The 19,768-nt window shown below is 43.0% G+C and overlaps 1 protein-coding gene across 2 annotated transcripts; it reads right to left on the bottom strand.

Moving 5' to 3' along the window:
- Positions 1–2,143: 2,143 nt before the first annotated feature.
- On the bottom strand, positions 2,144–18,245 carry LOC135912904 (cytosolic endo-beta-N-acetylglucosaminidase-like). Of its 2 annotated transcripts, none has more exons than XM_065445503.2 (9): positions 17,914–18,242; positions 16,615–16,763; positions 13,554–13,702; positions 12,029–12,346; positions 9,647–9,750; positions 9,045–9,153; positions 7,563–7,753; positions 4,437–4,739; positions 2,144–2,600 (listed from the first exon to the last, which is right to left on the bottom strand). In XM_065445503.2, exons 1-9 carry the CDS (start codon positions 18,069–18,071, stop codon positions 2,297–2,299), a joined length of 1,785 nt encoding a protein of 594 aa, XP_065301575.1. In that variant the 5' UTR covers positions 18,072–18,242; the 3' UTR covers positions 2,144–2,296. The 2 variants fall into 2 exon arrangements, with proteins under 2 accessions (XP_065301575.1, XP_065301576.1); XM_065445504.2 differs by having other exon boundaries at positions 2,361–2,600; positions 4,474–4,739; positions 17,914–18,245.
- Between the last annotated feature and the right edge of the window lie 1,523 nt (positions 18,246–19,768).

Here is a 19,768-nt window from a genome sequence, read left to right as displayed (position 1 = left end):
TATTGATAAGTATATTTATCGAGCACATATTCGTTATTCATATCCTTAAAAACACATGAAGAAAATTGCCGCAAAATACAACAATGCCCAAACACTAATGTCTTCTAAATTCTTGTGCATGAGCATGTCAAATTTGGTCGAGGTTGAGCCACACTAATTACAAAAAATTTTTTTGCACAAGTACTAGCAAAAAACATTGTAAGGTTGAAAAGAAAGAGTAAAATGAAGTTGAAAATTCATAAACATGACGTTACTGTTGCATATGATCTATTTACATGAAATTTGCCCAGAATGGAGAACAGTGTTTCCAGTTGAAAATTTTCCTCTTGCGTCGGTGGTATCCTGATAAACTTTGAGAGCTTCCCTCTCCGACCCAGTTTTCTTTGCTGCACTCTGACAATAAGAATTTATAGCTTCAGCTGTCTGTGTTCCAGAGATTGTTTTGATCCTTCTCTGGTTGCTCAGAGCTAGGAATGTATCACTTGGCAGGATAGCCAACCCTTGTAGAACCAAAGCCTACATGTGGCCTTTGTTGAACAACAGCATGGTTGTAGAAGTGGCTATCTCCACAGCATGAAGCAAATTGTTTTTTTTGGCACAGTGACCAAATCTTGCTGCTGAAAGGCTCATCGGCGTTTTTGAGTTTGCCCTGAATACAGCGAAACAGCAGATTTTCGGTCGTCAGCCTCTATATGTACGAAGCACAGCCTTCACCTAAGCACTGGTGTAAAGTGAAGAATCAGCTGGTGTCGACTCGGCTAGTGCTCGTCTGTTGTTGCACCAGGAAAGCTGGTGATGTGGGCAGTGGTTGTGGTGAGCCTCATCTATGGAGCGTGAATGGAAAAATAATAGCCCTGCAGCTACCATGCCCCAATTAAAATAATTTTTCACAATCTTCTTGCTGGAGAAATAGTTCAACATTCTTGCACGTAGAGGATGTTGAAGCATAATTGTGGAATCAAAATCTATAAACAATATCTTTAAAACAAAAAATTTCATTTTTCGGCCTGCATCTTCCCGCAATAAGCCCAGTTACCTATGAGATTGTTGGTACAATACCAGACAAACCCCTCCCACATTGTTTACATTAGGCTACAAGATGTCTGTTGTTCATTTTTTTTGGGGGGGGGGGGGGGATAAGAGGGCAATCGTATACTATGGCAGATTGTTAGTTGCATTCTCCGGAATATAGTGAGCACGGTGCTTGTACTGCAAGAAGACATTTTTGGGCTTAGCTTCTCTGTAAAGTTAGCGTAATCTTTTCTTTTGTTTAAATTATTGATCAGTTAGCTTTATCAGTTTCCTTTTCACTTTTATTGTAGCTATTTATCAGCTGTTTTTACATTTTCCGTGGTTTGCAAAACAAAATTTGTCGCTGTGAAACAACTTGAACTAGGAAAATGTACACAAACTATGCTGTAGCAGCCTTTGACCGTTGAGTTGTTGTGTACGTGTGATAGATATCTTGAAGCACATGTGTACCATATACGATAGAAGCCTGTTTCAGAAAAACACTGTGACAGTTCACCATATGTTGGACGCAAAAGTTTCCTTTGTGTTTGCACAGTAAATAGCTCAGAAAAAAATACCGTAAAATCCCGAGCAAGCGCCCCTACCCGTACGCGCCCTCCTTCCCCACCCTCTCCTTCCAATCGATTTTAAATTGGCGCAAACTTCCCAGCAAACGCACCCCCCCCCCCCTTCCTTTTCTCGACGCTTTTCAACGCTTCGTGAATTTTCACCGGACCTCCTGGCTACAATTTCTTTCTGTCAACTTCTTAGAAACTTGCATATTAAATTGCAATCCACCAGTCACCACAATAAAAAAATTGAGTTAACCAGAGTCAATTGACTGTAGTAAGCACTTGCACTACTGGCAATAAAGTTTGTGTATTGTTAGTCATCTTGTACACATATAGTATAAACAAAAGTGGCGGTAGAAATACAGAGTACTTGTGACATCACACACAGACTGCGCATTATGTTCTTATCCAGTCATCATAGCTTCACTGTACGACAACCCACACTTGTTACGGTACACAAATTCGCCGCATCGTGGCAGTGCAACTGCTGCGGCATAACTTTTCTGTTGCATGTTTTAGGGTTAAGCAACTGCCAAATCACTATGCACTATATCTAGCTCTGTGCGTCTTGCCAGCTTTATTGAGGCAGACTACTAAGAGCAACCTACACAGATAGAAATTTATTGCAGCTGGCTACTGCATGCGGCCGGGGCTGCCCTCACTTCTTATATCGTTGGGCGTTAACCTTGATGGCACGTTGCTTCCCGCTTTCACTAGTCACTTTCGTCGCTCGACATCGAGATGTCGAAAGCAACTGGGTCGTCTGCTTGTCCGGCATTTGCCGCGGCTCTTTTCGCTAGCCACTCGTGCAGTTTCTCTTCCGTCTCTGGTCTGCCTGCACTGTCCTCATCACTTGGTGCTTCTGCATCAGAGTCCTTCGCTTCGCTGCTGGCTGCGCCGTCTGGCCGCTTCACGACAACCTCACCCAGGAGAAAAGTGTTCTGCTCGTGGGAGTTGAAGGAGATTCCAATCTCCTCAAGAACCGCAGAGCCCGTAGCGTCCTTGACATGGTATTTCCTGTAAAACGAGATGCCATGTAAGCTCCGCGACACCACAAGCAGGTTGGGGGGGGGGGGGGGGGGATTAGGTTGCGGTACAGTGCAGGCAGTGGGGAGCGAATGCTTCATGTGCCTCTCGCTTCAACACATCTCGTAAAATTGAAATTACACAACCACCAGTAGTAAATGTGCGGGAAGACAGCACACATAATTCCATCACAGCACGGCCACTCTTTGCACACGCAACACATTGCCTCTGAATTGGTGCACAGGCTGCATGTGAGCCCAGCCACGCTGACGGCGATGCGCAGACAGGGCTGCTCGAAAAAAAAAGATGCCCACCAACTTACTTCCCTCCTTTCCCTGCCCTCATGCGCTCCTAATTGCATTACCATGAGTGCGCTCCCCTTTCCCTTCGCTCAAGCCACCATCCTTCTTGGCTCACCCTCGCACACACGCTTTCACCCTCACCCAAAGCATACAGCGCACAATAGGATCTTATTGCACTTGGACTTAATGCGGAACATGATGTTGCTTTGCTTGTGTGGTTGCTCTTGGTCGCGCGACACGCAATTGGATAAGTGCATTTGCAAGTAGCCGCTTGTAATTTAACCATTTGACCGTCTGCGTCCCTGGAAGTTTCCGTTTATTGTCTCGGTATTCCTTCACAGCTGCAGTGGAATCTCTTTATATTGGAGTCGTGTATTAATACATTTTGTTATATTGAAGTTCTAAAGTCATGGTATTCCATGGACAAGAAGTTATAAAAAGTTAGATGCTATGTTGTTTTCTGAAAATTTGCTATTTTCAACGATTTATAGTAAGAGATCAATGGCCTAGATAAAGAATTTCCTTCCAAGAGTCACTACATTTCAACTGTTTTCTTTAATTACAGCAAACCATCAAATTTGGTGCAGTGATTTCCAAAAAGAACTTTCTGCTTTACCACATATTGAAATACGAGCCCCCGAGCTAGAGCCTCCTAGTTGGGCACGTGGCTATGTAATGGTGCAGAGCAGGTAACCAGTAGCCCATGGTAACTGGTTACGCCAGAACTGGGACGGAAATATTAAGGAGGACTTTGGCACCAAGATGGTAAAGGAGGAGCAGGTGACTGATGTGAGAGCCACTATATGAGCCAGAACATTGCAACTTGTCCCAATGCATACAGCATGTGGCAGGATCTTATCACACTTGGATTTTGTACAGAGCATGATGTCACTCGCCATGGTTGCTTAGTGGCTATGATGTTGAGCTGCTAAGCACGAAGTCACGGGATCGAATCGTGGCCACGGTGGCCGCATTTCGATGGGGGCGAAATGCGAAAACACCCATCTGTTTAGATTTACGTGCACGTTAAAAAACCCCAGAGGGTCCAAATTTCCGGAGTCTCTCACCACGGCATGCCTCATAATTAGACCGTGGTTTTGGCATGGAAAACCCCATACTTTAATTAAATGAAATATGATGTTACTTTGCTTGCGCAGTCGCTCTTGGTCACACAACGCGCAATCGGATATCGACAATATCATTTTGTTTTCTGAAAATTTGCTATCTTCAACAATTTTTGTTAAGTATCAATGGTATAAACAAAATGTTCCCTTCCAACAGTCACTACATTTTAACTTGTGCTTTTAAATACAACAAACCAACAAGTTTTGGCAGGATACAAAAGAACACATGCCACAGTACAAGTAAGTGCTTGCCCTACAATCTACATGTTATGCTTTGTATCTTCAGCTTAAACTGTCTTTTCAATTCTTAATAAGCTGTGCCTTTTCAGCCTGTATTGGAGGTGAACTGAATAGTTTTGACCAAGATGATGCAAATATCGTATCTTTTTTTTTTGACAAACCTTGTCAACCAAAGGGTTGCAGAGCTACCCGGGTCACCTTGCGAGTTGTTGGCGATATCACGCCGTGCAATGTAGTTGCCTCCCTGAGGCACGGTGATGACTGAACCCAGGGACAACTCTTCTCTCTTGCCTGTCGCATCCCTGACTTTCAAAATCAGGTTGATGTCGTGCCCTGCTAGACAGCTCGGCGTCTTGTACGTGTAGCTGACGCACAGAGGGTACAGTGGCACGTCACAGCCAGTCGGCGTCTTGTACGTGTAGCTGACGCACAGAGGGTCCAGTGGCACGTCGCAGCCAAACAACCTGCGGAAATTTGTGAAGGTTGTACTCGCGCAGTCGAACTCGCACAGCTGTAGCGGCACTTGTTACAATAGCTGAACCTGCGACAGCTTAACCTGCTCTAACAGCTGAACCTGCTATTACTGAACTTACTGTGATAGCTGCACTTGTTGTGTTAGCTAAACTTGTGGTGGGTGAACTTGTGGGTGCCGGTGCCTGGCGTCGTCAAACGACCGATGGGGTTGACCCCTCTCCCAAAGAGAAAATGCAGTCTCTTACTAGAATTTGTGGCCTTTCACACAATATGACATGCCGGAATGTGCATCAGACGTGATCACGACTTGACAATCGGCATTATTTTGATGAAAGTAAAAATGATCCTCAGGCTAGTTTTTCTCTTTTTTTTTTTTTCTTGTCTCCGTGCATGTGTAATTGATCGGCACTCTTGCACCAGTGAGTTCCTATGCAGTCCCTTTCATGGTGTCCACGTGTCTGTGGCATTCTACAGCTGAGCGAGAGGAAGTCTTAGGTTCAAATCCTAACTGCAGCAGCCACATTCTGATGACGCGCAGAGTGAAGATATTATTACTTATTTTATTTTAGGTAGTGTTGTAAAAATACCCAACTGGCCGAAACTTCAGGTGACGCCCCAATATGACATCTCTGATTGCCAGGGTGTTGCTCTTTTACATCAAGTTCAGTCAATTGATCAGTTACTGCAGCGTTGATCTTGATTCTATTTCATCATCCAGCATGCAGAGTTGAGCTGCCTCATTATACTAGCAGAACAGGAAGTACACATTAATAATTTCAGTTGGAATCACGTGATTTAACTTCCTACAAAAATGCAACAACTGCATTTTACAGAAGTGCTATAATTGAAAAGATCGGGTGTTTAGTCACACATGCTGGTGACACACACAAACCAGTCAAATGTTACCATGTGTAATACAGCAAGGGGCTTCCGCACATGCGTGCACCCTCTCGCACTCTTCAGAAGCTGTACCTAAGAAAACACTTTTCAGTTTCTTTTCTTCAGATATTTAACTTTATTGAGCCTGAAGAAACTGCACCAAATAAAGCATGTTAGAAACAAACACTTAGGGATCTTGTGAAAACGTCTGACATTGACATTATTCCAATGATAATTGTGCTGTCTCTTATTATATTTTGTATGATTGACTCGGGGTTACATCACATAAAAGAAAAACTTTTTCAAGCTGTGTACTGGTATCTCAAGACTAAAAAGGTTAATAAAATGTGCATTAACTAATTCTTGGAACTTGATTTTAACAGTGCAACGTTGATAACAGCATGGATATTTCTGTTCTTAAATTTGCCCAAGCTATTGTGCATTACAAAGGCTGCAACACCAGTCATCTTCATTCAATTCATATACATTTTCACATTACCAAACAAGTGGACTGGAATGGAAAGGATGAACACAGAGATAGCACTGGTGTCTGGTGAAGGTGCAGAAAGTGAAATCAACTATAAGACGGAACTTTCTTGGGCACAGTTACAGAATAACACCCCACAGAAAGTACTCAAAGCATGCTCGGAGTTTGATGAAAAAGCTTCAGTATTGCTGTGCTTTAGCTATGAGTTTAATGACGAGTTTGCCTCTGGCCTTTTCACACCACTGTCCTAGTAATAATTTCACCAAGACACCCTACACCTAAGCTCTCTCTCTCTCATTCCCCTCCCCACGTGTAGGGTAGCAAACTGGATTCAGTCTGGTTAACCTCCCTGCCTTACCCTCTCTCTCTCTCACCAATACAGTAGTGTCATACCATAGAGTGTTATAGATCATAGCACGGGCTTTCCTACAATAGCCACTAGAGGGAGCTCTCGTGTTAGTGTCTGCGTGGTAATGTGCTTGCTGTGGTAAAGCTAGGGAAACTACGGAGCATGTTTTATTAGAATGTGAAGACGTCTACCCAGTGGTCGATTTAGGCACCACTGGGCTCCTTGAAGCCCTTGGGTTCAGAGGGAGCAGTGGTAAAGCAAACACGTCCGCAATAGTCATTAGTGAGAGGCGACTGGAGGATTGGTGGAAGAAAAGTAGGGAAACAACAAAAGACGGAGACGTACAAAAGCACAGTTCGCAATAGGGGATCAGAAAATTTGGGCATGGTAGTTCATAGTGGTTTTTTTTTTTTTTTTCATTGTTTAACCTAGGTAGAATATTAGGCAGTATAGTAGCAAGAGCTTGGTGGCGCAACCCACTGCCCCGTTCCAAAGGGGACGCTCATAACATCCATCCATTCCATCCATCCTGTGGGAGCTGTAAGTTGGGCAGTCAAGCCAACATGAGAATGATGGATTAGTTCATGGATTTGCCTAAACTTATTCTTTTTTGGCTTGGAACAGCCTCGCGAGTTCGAAAAGACCATGTTCAACAAAATGTTGCGTTATAAGTGCTACAATTTAGCATGGTTATGCTTTTTCAGTCTTATTGCCTTCTACCTCTACAAAAATAAGACTACTACATCGTTTAGGCCAGTGAGGTCATCAAAAGTGCAGTAAATAAAGCCAAGAAAACGTCCGAGGCCACTAGTACAACGATTAGACAAATCCATGTACTAACGAGGGTCCCATTGCAGTCTTGAACTTTGAGACCCTCATCTGTACCTATATTTTTTATGCTCTGATTAAGTTCAAATGTAATAATAAACATTGATTGATTGATTGATTGATTGATTGATTGATTGATTGATTGATTGATTGATTGATTGATTGATTTGTAGCCGAAGAACCGCAGCAGCAGACACTCCTGTAGGAATTTCAGTACTAAATGATGCCATAAGCCACCCTAATCTTTGTATTAAGGTACCACAGATTCACCTGAAGTAAGGGATGACCCTGGAACTTGGCGCCTGTTTCGGGTCGTACTCCAAACGGAGGCAGCCACCGCCTGTGTACGCGTCCATCGTGTGCACCACGGCTGACCCCCCGCCCCCACAGAGCCTCGTTCCCTGGTCTCGGGGCTGGACTTCTTGCTTGGACAGGTTGAACCACGGTGCTGGCACGACGGACTGGAACACGATTTATGAACTTTTGCACACTAGCATACCGTGTAATAAATTCTACTTCTTCAGATAACTGAATGTATACCAACAACCTGAACACGTTGATGGGAGCCTTCCAAAGCTTGCATACTGATAGCGGTCTGCACTTTGAGATAATTCTGATAAATCCTGGAAGGCATTCACTACTAAAAATGTTTAAACTGAAATTTACATGAAAAGCTCTAAATTTTGGGTCCCTTATACCCAAGTTGTGCAACTTTTTTTTCTTAGTATCATATTTAAAAAAATTTAGTTGACACCAACACGTCAGCATCAGAACTTGATTATTGAGTGTGCAGCTAAGACACATCACCTCCAAATTCTATGGCTGATGCGCTTACTGCAATCAATTTCTTTTTTAATTTCAAAAATTTTAGGTTCATTACATCCAGTCGCGTGACTTATTATTTGCTTATTGTTACTACTGTATTTACTCAAAAATAGGTCGATACCTTTATATTGCACTCACTCAAAAGTAATAAAAAAATTATAATTCGAATTTGGTCGGCCGACATCTTTTGAGAAAAATGAAAAAAAAAAGAAAACGTAAACTTGGCTACTGAATCTCACTAGTCAATGCTACAAGCTGCATCCTTCTCAGAACTGGCAAGAGTCGTCCTCGTTTGATGTTTCGCACACCAAATGACATCGTCTTTGGTGCCGCCGAGTTCGTTGGTTATGCAGCATTCCTTAAAGCCAGTCTGGATAATTTCCAGATTGGCTTTATGGCGGGCACTACGGAGGAACTCGATTAGCTCGATACTTTTGCTAACTTTGTTCACAAATATAGATCGGTAGTAATTGAGGTCATAGTGCTGAATTGACAGGGACAAGAAAGACAACAGGACGTGCACTACGAAAGGATAGAGCATGTCCTTCCGTCTTTCTTGTCCTTGTCAATTCAGTGCTATAACCTCATTTACTGCAACAAATGAGCTGGCCCCAAAATCTGTACTACGCATAGGTCGGTAGCTCACTTTGGGTAGCATTTCCGGAAAAAAAAAAAAAAAAAAACAACCTATATTCGAATAAATATGGCACTTTCAAATTTAGTTGTGCCTAACACATCAGCCATAGGATGCGGAGTTAGAGTGTAGTTGTTGCACAGTCCACCTCTGCGTTTCCGATTTGAGAGGTGAAATAGAGAAAACTTATTTTGTCGTTACATCCTGTGGCTCCGAAAAGACTCATTTCTGTCAGTTGTACATATTTCCCTTGCTTCACTCTATGCGTGCACTTCAGTTAGTGATTGGCTGACCTGCCCTTGCTTGTACTGTTTCGTGCCGAATCCCTGGCAGAATGTGCTGGACAGGGGTAGTGTCTTGGCCCGCCACTCCGAGCTGCATTCCTCCGGTAGGGCCCACAACCTGCATCAAGAGAATGTAATGCAGAGTGATAAAAGGAATAATAAGCCAAAGGAAGATTTCATGATTACTCTTCCGGGTGTGAATTCCCTTTTTGACGTAACCATCTTGTTACTGCAGCAGCAATTGTACGGACAGTCCAGCTCTGTACTTTTTACTTTGCCACCCAACGTATGTAGTATATTTGTATGCTATAAGCATCAGTTTTAACATGCATATAATCTGGGCCCATATACATAAAGTTTTTCTTGTATGAGTTCTGCCGGTGATTGGCTATCACCTTGGCAAACACCATTTATCACACCAATCACTATCACAAGCGACGGGTGATGAAATGCCGACCGAGGAATCGCTCCTACTTGAGAGAAATTTCGTGAATACAGACCCAAGTTACAAAGTATAGTCTCAAGAAAACGTCAAGAACTGCGATTTGACTTGGGAGAGGTGCTCTGGCCTCTTATCTGAAACAATGAAGATCACAGCTTCCAGAACTTACAGGCACTGGTTCTCCGTGAACCTCCTCTTGTCCTGTACCTCATAGACCCAGCCGGCGCCAAATATGGCAGCTGACAACCCATAGCCGCGAACAATCGCAACTGCCTGAAATGAAATTGAAAATTATAGGCGTTGGGCTTGCAAATATAATGTATTAATGTGAAAGCATCAGCTAGCTTGTGTGTGTGTGTGTGTGTGTGTGTGTGTGTGTGTGTGTGTGTGTGTGTGTGTGTGTGTGTGTGTGTGTGTGTGTGTGTGTGTGTGTGGGCGCGCGCGTGCGTGCGTGCGTGTGTGTGTGTGTTCGAGCGGGAACGGCACTAAGGACTTGGATAAAGTGAAGGCACATTGAAAAAAAAGAACTTTGCACTGACTGAAAACTGATTTACTTTTTGTGACAGACAAGCATTTAAATATGCTGGAACCCTTCATCAAAGACATGAAAACATAAAAGAAGAAGCTGGGGGCAGTAACCAATGGCGGTGCATGCACGCCTGAACCTATTGTGGGGCACACTTTCCATGCACATGCACCTGTGCGTGTGACTGTCTTCTGCCTAACTTTTTATGTTTTCATGTTGTCATGCCTTTGACGAAGCATTTCAGCGTACCTAAATGTTTGCCTGTCGCGAAAATAGAACAGTTGTCATTCAGTGCGATGTGTCATTTTCGATGCGCCGCTTCACTTGGTCTGTGTACTTAGTGCGGTTCCCGCCTGAAGTCAGCTTATATTAGAGAATGCCTCACTTTGCAATCACTAGCCATCAAGCACAGTACTTTTGCACTAAGGTCAAAAGGGGGCCCTTTAACATTTCCTTCAAGATGCTGATTAAGCCTGCCTAGTTGCTAGACAGGCAACTAAGCCGTCAGGAGCTTCGCAGGTTAATAGCCCCCTTAAGATATATGTTGTAATGGTGGCACATACAATATGTCTAAACAAAACACTGTGAAATATATTATGTTGCAGTTTGAGGACAAATAAACATGCAATTATGGAAGACAATCGTACAGTGTATTCAAATCAAATTGTGAGCTTTGATGTCACGAAGCAACTTATGTGCTATGAGGGCGTTCATAGTGGAGAACTCCGGATTAATTTTGGCTATCTGGGGTTGCTGGGGTTTAATGCATATCTCGGTTTGATGCTAGGGTTGTAATGAGTTTAATGCGTAAAGTACACAAGCGTTTTTGTAAACTGGCCCCGTCAGAATGCGGCTGCAGCAGCCAGAAATGAAACCCCTGACTCCGCACTCAACAGCAGATATGTACTGAGGAACACTAATACACAGATACATATATAGAGCAAATGAAATATGGAACTGTGATCCACCTGACTAATGCAAGAAGCTTCAAAGGGAACCTGTGTACAGTTTTCAGCGATTGAAACGCGATACTCGGACAACATGGCAGCCAGTACTTTCTTATGCCACCAGTGGGAACTGGTGACACTGAGATGATGCATTTTTGTGTCAGACGAAAGCGAGAATTTTTTTATGTCGTAACTATGTTTGGCTTCCTCAGAAATAACCCAGCGATCACTAGTGGCGCAAAAAGCACCGGCTGCCAAGCTGTCTGAGTATCGCATTTCAATCGTTGAGCACTGTACATATGGGTATTCTTTGTAGCTTCCTGCTACAGCCAGGTGGACGTCGATTTTTCCTTTTCATGAACCTTCTTCCACCTTACGGGAATTTGCAGAAGTGATCTGCCAAACTGAACGGTAAATAGTCTCAAGCCTTGTACAACAGCACAAGATGTAGCCGAATATATAATAGTTTCTTATTTACGGGTGTATAATGCGAGTTCGTGGCAAGTACAAGTTAACAAATCAAAATTGTCATGTTCATAACTAGGTAACGTACACTTACAAAAAAGCATGAATGTATGCCCATCAGAGGAATGGTTAATGTTGCCTGGGCTTGTGGAAACTGTCACAGACACGTTTCTGTGACAGAAGAGAAGGCTACGGAGGCAAAGCACATGCCAGAGCATTCATGGAAAGAGTCCCACATTTTCCTCTGCGTTAGTTTAACTTGAGAAAACATAATATCTCATTTAAAACTGCAAAATAAGGCAAAATATACCGCTGACTTCTAAACTTGACTTATTTTTTGCTTTTCTCTTGTGTATTTTGGCAAATGCGGAGCCACAACACCTTGAGGCTGCGCTGATTTGATATCTGTTCCAAGAAACCAAAAGCATTGTCAAACGCTGCCAGACTACTTGGCGTAGTAACACGTGCAGAAGCTCCGACCCATCATTCCCAGCTTTCCCATCATTGCCACAGGAAGTGGACCATGAGTATAGCAAGAACCTTGGGACAGAAACAGAAATAATGGGATGAAAGGCCGGGAGGTTAACCAGAGAGACCACAAATCAAAGCTTACCTTGTGCATGTCATAGCCACCATCGTAGCACGTGTCCCGTGCGAAGACGTCGATGCCGACATAGACGTCTCCCTTGCGTTCACCTGCCTTGTCGGCAGAGTTGTGAAGCAGCCTCTCATCCCATTGGTAGTTAAGGAGGATTCCATCACACAGGCTGAAGAAACATTGGTTTCTGTCGTTCAGTTCATTCTGCGGCTCAACCGTTCCATTGGGCAGAATGCTGTCGTGCCAGATGACGACGGAGCCAGGCACAGAACGGTGCGTCTCTTTGGTTATGGCCGAAAGCAGCTCGTTGACAAAGCGGCCAACGCTGCCATCCTGGAGACAAAAATGCAATGGGCTAATCGCTCAAGTTTTACTCATTTCTTGTAAAAGCTGTCATCATAAATTCAAATTCGAATGATTCCAAAACTAACTTCAATGCGTTGTTTCATTTTCAGATTCACCTGCATTTGTAACGGCAGCCTAACAGAGTCCAAAACGTACAGTTGGGACTGTTCTGTCCTTAGAAACCGGCTACCGTGTGCTTTCACCATGCACTTCCATGTAATCACACGTAGCAGGCATTCATTCCTGAAAAACAGCTCGAAGTACAATAAAAAATTACTGTTTCCTGCATGTAGTTGTGTCATCAATATATAATTTTTTACTTGCTTCTTTTGTACGCTAAAAATTACTCTGCATATTTATTTATTTATTTATTTATTTATTTATTTATTTATTTATTTATTTATTTATTTATTTATTTATACATACATACTGCAGCCCCTGGTGGGGCTGTAGCAGGAGTGGATAAAATACTATAATACAAAAAAGAAATACAATAGGCAAGAAAAAAGAAAGTTCAAGTGCAATGTTGAGCGAGTACAGACAAGAATTCATTTAATGGGAGAGAACGGTTGGTTCCTGGTATCGAATTCCATGTTTCAATTGTTCTAGGCAAAAAGCTATACTTAAAAGTATTAGTGCATCCAAAAAATGGAGTAATGTTAAGCGCATGATGTCTCCTACTAGAGACTTTTGCAAAGGCGATATATTCATTAGTGTAGAGGCGACAAGATGAATGAATAATGCCATGAAAAAATTTTAAAGAATTAACGTGTCGATGTTCGGCGAGAGATGTTAGGTTGAGTGAGGACATGACACGATGGTGAGAACTGGTGGTCATAACGTCAGTAGACAAATCTGGCTTTCCTTTGGATGGCCTCAGCTCTGCCTATTTCATACTGCTTGTAGGGATTCCAAACAATACTACCATACTCAAGTATAGGGTGAACAATAGCTTTATATAACAGTAATTTGGTGTTGCGCGGAGAATTAGACAGGGTATGACGTAAATAACCGAGTTTTTGTAGTGTTTTTGACAATGTGGTGCGAATAACACATTATAAAAGTTTGTTTACGTTTCTTTGGATTATCGAAATGCCAGCTATAACGGACTATTTTCTTCTTTCTTTTTTTTCGCATAAGCCTGTTCGTTATGAAAAGGTTCAGCTGTACTACGCCAGAAAATTGGAGCACTAACCATTCTCGTTGCGATGCGGACAAGCCATCCATCAAAACGGGACAGAGCAGCAATCAGGGCCAGCTGAGAGGCGATTGTATCAACTTGGTTGCCACCCTTGATCTTCTTGAAAGCATTTCTTCCTTCTTCCGATTCCAGAGTAAAAGTTCCTGAGAAGACGAAAAGCCCATTAATACACTTTCTGATAGGCCCAAAAATGGCTGGTGTACAGTTACGTGAGAATTCTGAACAGGCATAACGTGAAAACAAATCCGTGATACAAAGTTTGTGATTATAGTAATTTTTGCATCAGTACCTACGGTTATTGAAGTTTGAGCTTGCTTTGATCTAATCGTTTGTTTGCTTTCTGAAAATGTGATTGCAGTGGAATCTTGTTTAGGGTTCATGAAGCTTGTAATTCTAGTTTCCTAATTTGACAATTGTGTTTAATGACACTGAATTATGATGTCAGTGTTGACATTGTACTGTATAAAATATTTATTTTAGAGTATGGCATTAATATAGTCTTTGTAGATACAATACAATTTATTCCACTTTTGTAATCTTTTTGTATCTTCCTTTTCTTTTTCACTGTGCACCAAATTAGAAGGCCATAGTCTGCAGTTTTTGAGCACAGTAATACTAAGCAACTCAGTTCAGTGCATGCAAATGACTATTTCAGTCAGCACAAGCCAATTAGGATAAATGGATTTTTAGCATGGGTTGAGCTTCAGTTTTGTTACAGCACAATCCTAAAGTGTATTAACAAGTTGACATTCAAAAGCAGCACTGTGGCGATGCAGGCACGGAAAGCAAGAAGCACGGAAATGCAATGCTTACTCTCCTGTTCCTGCATTGTCTGCAGCAGTGCCTTTCAAGTGATAATTTTAAATCAACTTGAGCTGAAGTCTAAAGCTTAGTTGTAACTTAGAGAAGGCAAAAGCTAGGGCACTGGGAAGATGAAGACGAATCAAAGTAACAAAAAGAACTGCAAGCGAGGGAGACTAAATGCTCCATGTGGTGCAGAAATGTCTAAAATAGACCTGGTCCTCACTGTCTCAGTGATGAAGCTTGCAGAAAAGCCTTCTCACTGTGAACCTGTCAGGTACTTTTGTAAAAAGGAGGTTCCTCTTTTGTTGTTTAGGCATTGTTTCTATTAGAGAATTTTGGCAAGATCCCATAACTGTAGTGGGAGATGTGGATGGACAGAGTAGGCGCTAAAGGAACTGTGCTGAAGTGGACTAGTCAGAACAGAAACATTCTTAATTTTAAAAAAATTATGTAGATCAAATGCACATATTGTAGTCAATGTGAAGCGAAGCTCTAGTGAAGCTGTTAACTAAATTCTTCGCAACTAACGACGATGCGTGCAATTTTGTTTACTTTCACATTGTGGAACATATGAGATCTTACGAAACGTTTATGTTTATCCGCCAGAAAGGTCGCAACATTGTAATGATGCAATTTTTATGTGGAAGTGTGTAACTTCTTGTGTCACATCAGCACATATGCCCATTCTGGATGATTGGCCAAGAAAGAGTAGGCATACATCCAGTGGCACATAGTAAAGTGAAAAGTGAGAGAGAGAGAAGGGAAGAAGGAAAGGCAGGGAGGTTAACCAGACTGTAGTAAAATGAATTTGAATATAATGTGCTGTTCAATGAAGAGGTCAGCATGCATTATAGAGATCTGTGAGCCAACGTTAGGTTAAACTTTTACGAAGGATTTAATTTTTTTCGTTATGCAGAACGTACTTGCTTGCACTACACTGTCAATCGGCAAACAAGGGTTGTACTGAGCCTTTTAATGGTACTTGGATTCGGTGCACATGTAACCTTACATATATAGCCAACCCCGGGAAGGGTAAGCAAAGAAAAGTTCGCTTTAAAAGTGCACGGAAACAGAAAAGACCATCTCACATCCACGTCTCTGCGTCGCAGTTTCGTGAGCTTTGTTGTCATTCGTAATAAGAGCAGTGCTAGTGGTGACGTCATGTGATGCTGTCCTGCCTTATGCAAGTTCTTCGTGTTGCATGATTGTCCACACCAGAAACAAACAGTCAAGCTTACTTTTAACATGACGTGCACTACGCTTTCAACGCTGTCATGCTTACTGATGAGCAGACTGCAGCTTCTTGTTGTAGTAAGGGCTTCGCACTCTTTGGCTGAACTCTGTAGTCCTCACAAGATGTTGCCAACACTGCTGCTGTTCCCGTCTGTGTCTCCACTGTCGTGGTAATGTGGGAACAGTGCTAGTATGTGAGAGGCTATAACCAATTTTCTTTGCAGTAATTCATTCTAAGAACTCTTTTTTAACTTGCGACTTCTGGGAAACAATATGAACCAGTTGAACAAGATGAAAAGTGCAAACATTGGGACAAGAGGTACACCAACAGGACAGATGTGCTGAACTGCGCATATCTCTTGTTCGATCACCTGCACTGTTTCACTATGTTAAGAGAAAACCAATTACCCCAGGTGAGAACACTTGCATATTGCCAACTAGGTGGGTAAATAATAGATAAGGCTAGAGAAGAAAACACAGTTTTCTTTGCAACACAGCCATATCAGGCTCCCTACCGGTTTTGCGACAATGGAGCATATTGTAAAATTTAGCTGGTCAGTCTGACAATGTCTACCGTACAGTCGGGGTTTATCAATTTCAGACGTCCACCTATTTGCACACATGAAAGACAAAACTAGATGGGCAACCGTTTCAGGACTTGGATGCCGTCATCATAGCTCTAAGGAAGTGGCTTGCCTCTGCTGGTTCAGATATGTATAAGCAGGGCAGGCTGGCTCCTGAATTATGAATGGCGATCACAATGTGGAAAAATGTCTTTATGTAGCCGAAATCTTGACTTACTTTGTTATTCTGCTCTCGGCGTCTCTTGCTTACTTGAAAATGAATTGGAGATATGCCACTTTCAGGATGGCTTTCATGCGTGTAAGAGCTACTATAATATTTACAATACTAAGTGTATAGATTTGTATAGGGGACAACACGCCACAGCAATGCCCGGAGTGACCCGCAGGTTATTCGTGAAGCAGTGAATGGGGTGGTAAGCACAAGGTAGCCTCACCTAGTGCTTTCACTCCATGCTTGTGCGCAGCTGTGATCCAGCAAGGAGGAGGGATGGTGACCATGTGGTGCGAATAATATACAAAGGTGTCAATAATTTGCCAGTGGTGGAACCTGTAGCTGTCCTTCTTGGTGCTGCCGTAAAGATACCTGCAAAACAGGCAGAACATAGGAACCAGCAATTACCATTGCAAAGGGATAGCAGTGGAACGATAACAGCACAATAAGATTGTTTTCGTAGAGCAAATGAAAGGAATCTTGTGGCTCCATTTTGTGTCCTTAGTCATATAGTCAGCGACTGGCATGTCGTTCAGCACACTCAAGGACTTTTCACGAGGTTCTTGATGGGCCTTTCAAAGAAGCGCTTTTAACTTAATTACAAAAAATTGTCAGGCTTCAGGGACTTGCTTTGCTTCGTATGTGGCTGTCTCATAAATTGCTTAAGCAATCGATGCTTCGCCGTCGCGGCGAAACTGCTATGTTAGAGCACAGCTCTTAGGTGCCCGTTCCTGCGGTGAGCGTCGACGTTGCCCCTTGTAACCAAGCGAACAAGCACAGCGAACGATGAAAGTGAACCCGAAGCACAGTGGGAGACGGAAGGCAGCGTAGTGGAAAGTGCGAGAAGGAAAGCGGAGGAGTACGGTATGGCGAATGCATGTGAAGGAAAGTGCATAGTGCCGCACAAGACGGGCTTTGCAGCAACGACGGCTACGAGATGGCGCCAGAATAGCGCACGTTGTGGTTTGGGGACAGTGGAGGCAAAATAGACATTAAGCTGCTAGAAATAGCCGAATGGAGGTTATCCGATTGGTGGCCAAAATCAAGGCAAGAGTGACATTTCACCCTTCACTAAGTACAAAATATATTACTAGTCACGGCTAGGTGGCGTGTGCCGCCAGCCGATTTAAAGGCTTCATCATCTATCAGTCTGTATGGGAACAAAGTGCTGCATGAGCGGAGGTCTGTCTGCGGAGGCTGCTGTGAATCGCACCCAGGCGTCACCCACATGCTGCCTTTCGTGATCTCCCCCTTTAGCGAGGCAGTCGTGCCAGACTTCGTTCCACTTGCAACGTGCCGCATGAGACAGATTGTCAGCGCCAGCCAATATATAGTGAAATGGAAACACGTGTAGAGCTGCACTGAAATTTCTCATTAGGAAGTATCGTAATCGTCTGAATTTTTTTTTATTACACCACCCCTTTGCTGGCAAGCTATTAAAACCACCCCTCATTCATAAATATCTCTCTGACAGCGCTAATTATAATCGGCGCATAATTATCAAGTTGCATACGTTACTCACTTGTCTTCCAGGTAGCTGTCCATGTCGTGACAGAAGAGGATTTTCGGGCGTCCCGGTTTGCCCCGCTCTATATCTCTCAGCGGCTCCACAGCACAAAGCGGCGGTCGTTTGAAGCGGATGAGGTCGTTCAGCGACTTCAACGGGCCGACCACCGACATACTTTCCCGTACCAGTGGTGCCTTGCTTGCTCACTTGCCTGTTGGTGCCTGGTACTGTCGTGGCCAGCTGTTAGACTCTTCTTCCGATGATGCCTCAAGCGCCACGCGATAGAGTGCCACACTTGCTTGCTTGCTTGCTTCCTATACCATGGCACGTACCCACTATGGGGGATTGGCCAAGAAGCCAGCAGTTAAACGGAAAGTGGTTATAGGAAAACGTGTGTTCTTGAAAGGAGAGCAAGCTAGAAGGCAATACATCTTAATTAATTTAACTGTAATTTTGTAAATTCATAAATAATAAATCAGTAAATAACGTAAATTGAAATTTTGTAAAATAATAAATAATAGATCAGTAGATTAACTTGGCATTCTCCTTGTGTCACAAAGGAACTCGCATATGGCCCTGCATACGTGCCCTGTGGGTAAAACCCAATGTAGTTGCCCCAGAGGAGAGAATGTTTTCAGGTTTATAGGAATGCCTAATTTTTGGAATGGAATTTCGAAGTGTTTCTTTCTCTAAATTGCGAATCGGCAGCAGGTTAATAAAAGAATGATCAATGGTTTCGGGATCCTTGCAGAAACAACATAGAGGGCACAGTGCCAGACCAGACCTGCGTAGGTAAAAATTTAGGGGTGGCATGCAGCATCGCACTGCAATTGCGCGCTGTACGTTTTTGTCATTCCTCTGCACGCACAAGTAGCACATACCCACTGTGGGGGATGGGCCAGGAATTGGGCGGTTTGCTGAAAAAGAGTGAAGGAAGTCCAGAAAATATTACTATCACATGCTGCTTCGTTTCAATCTCCTAATTCTCAGCATAAATATTTGCATATCTTACTTCACTGAAACCAACTCGGTTACATTGCTAAATTGGTTATTCTTTTTCTTTCATTCACCATATTGTTTATTTCTTAAGTTCTTTTTTCCACAATCTATAGTACTGAAAGTGTTGTTTTGGTTGGTTCATTGACTGATCGTATGTGATGTGGCGCAACCAACTACGAATGATCGATAGGCAGTGAATTGGGTGATAGCATTTTAATTGAAATGTGACAACTTGGCTTTTGAAGTGATGGTGGTGATGACGATTCCTCGTTTAATGGCATAAACCTAGTGGGGCGATAGGCCATATGAACCAGGTGGTAATATGACAATCAAAGACGTGAGCACTTCCAAAACGTTAGTTAGCACTTCTGAAACGTTAGCCTTGCCTTTGTCCGTTTCTCTTAACCACCCGATTCATGGCCAGTCCCTCACTGCGGATAAGTGCCAAAAAGGGCATTCAGAAAGATAATTTACCCACCATTTATAAGCGTGGTAGCCAGAAAATTCCCCCTCTCTCAGGTTATTTTTTATTTTCGAACAAGTTGCAACTCTACGAGGCTGCATACTGGCATCTACTCTTGCCTGTGGCCCGCATGTTTGAGTGTGTGAATATTTTCACAGGCACCACAGCCAGCTCTCTGATGTTGGTTGCAAGTTAAGGCCTTTCTCCAAAGGTCGCCTTCATGTTTGAGCGCGCACTTTGCTGAATAAAGATGCTGCACCACGACATGTGCTTAAGTGGCTCTAGTCAAGAGAGATCACAAATTGCAGTATCTCTCTCTTCTTATGCCACCTCGCATCATAACATATTCACGACAGCACATGCTGAACACATGGATAGAGGTGCTGCTGAACTTGAGGTCATGAGTTT

This window comes from Dermacentor albipictus, chromosome 8, assembly GCF_038994185.2.
Source record: "Dermacentor albipictus isolate Rhodes 1998 colony chromosome 8, USDA_Dalb.pri_finalv2, whole genome shotgun sequence".
Classification (NCBI taxonomy): Eukaryota; Metazoa; Arthropoda; class Arachnida; order Ixodida; family Ixodidae; genus Dermacentor; species Dermacentor albipictus.
The sequence above is the reverse complement of the archived record's forward strand: the minus strand, read 5'-3'. Positions and strand labels throughout refer to the sequence as shown.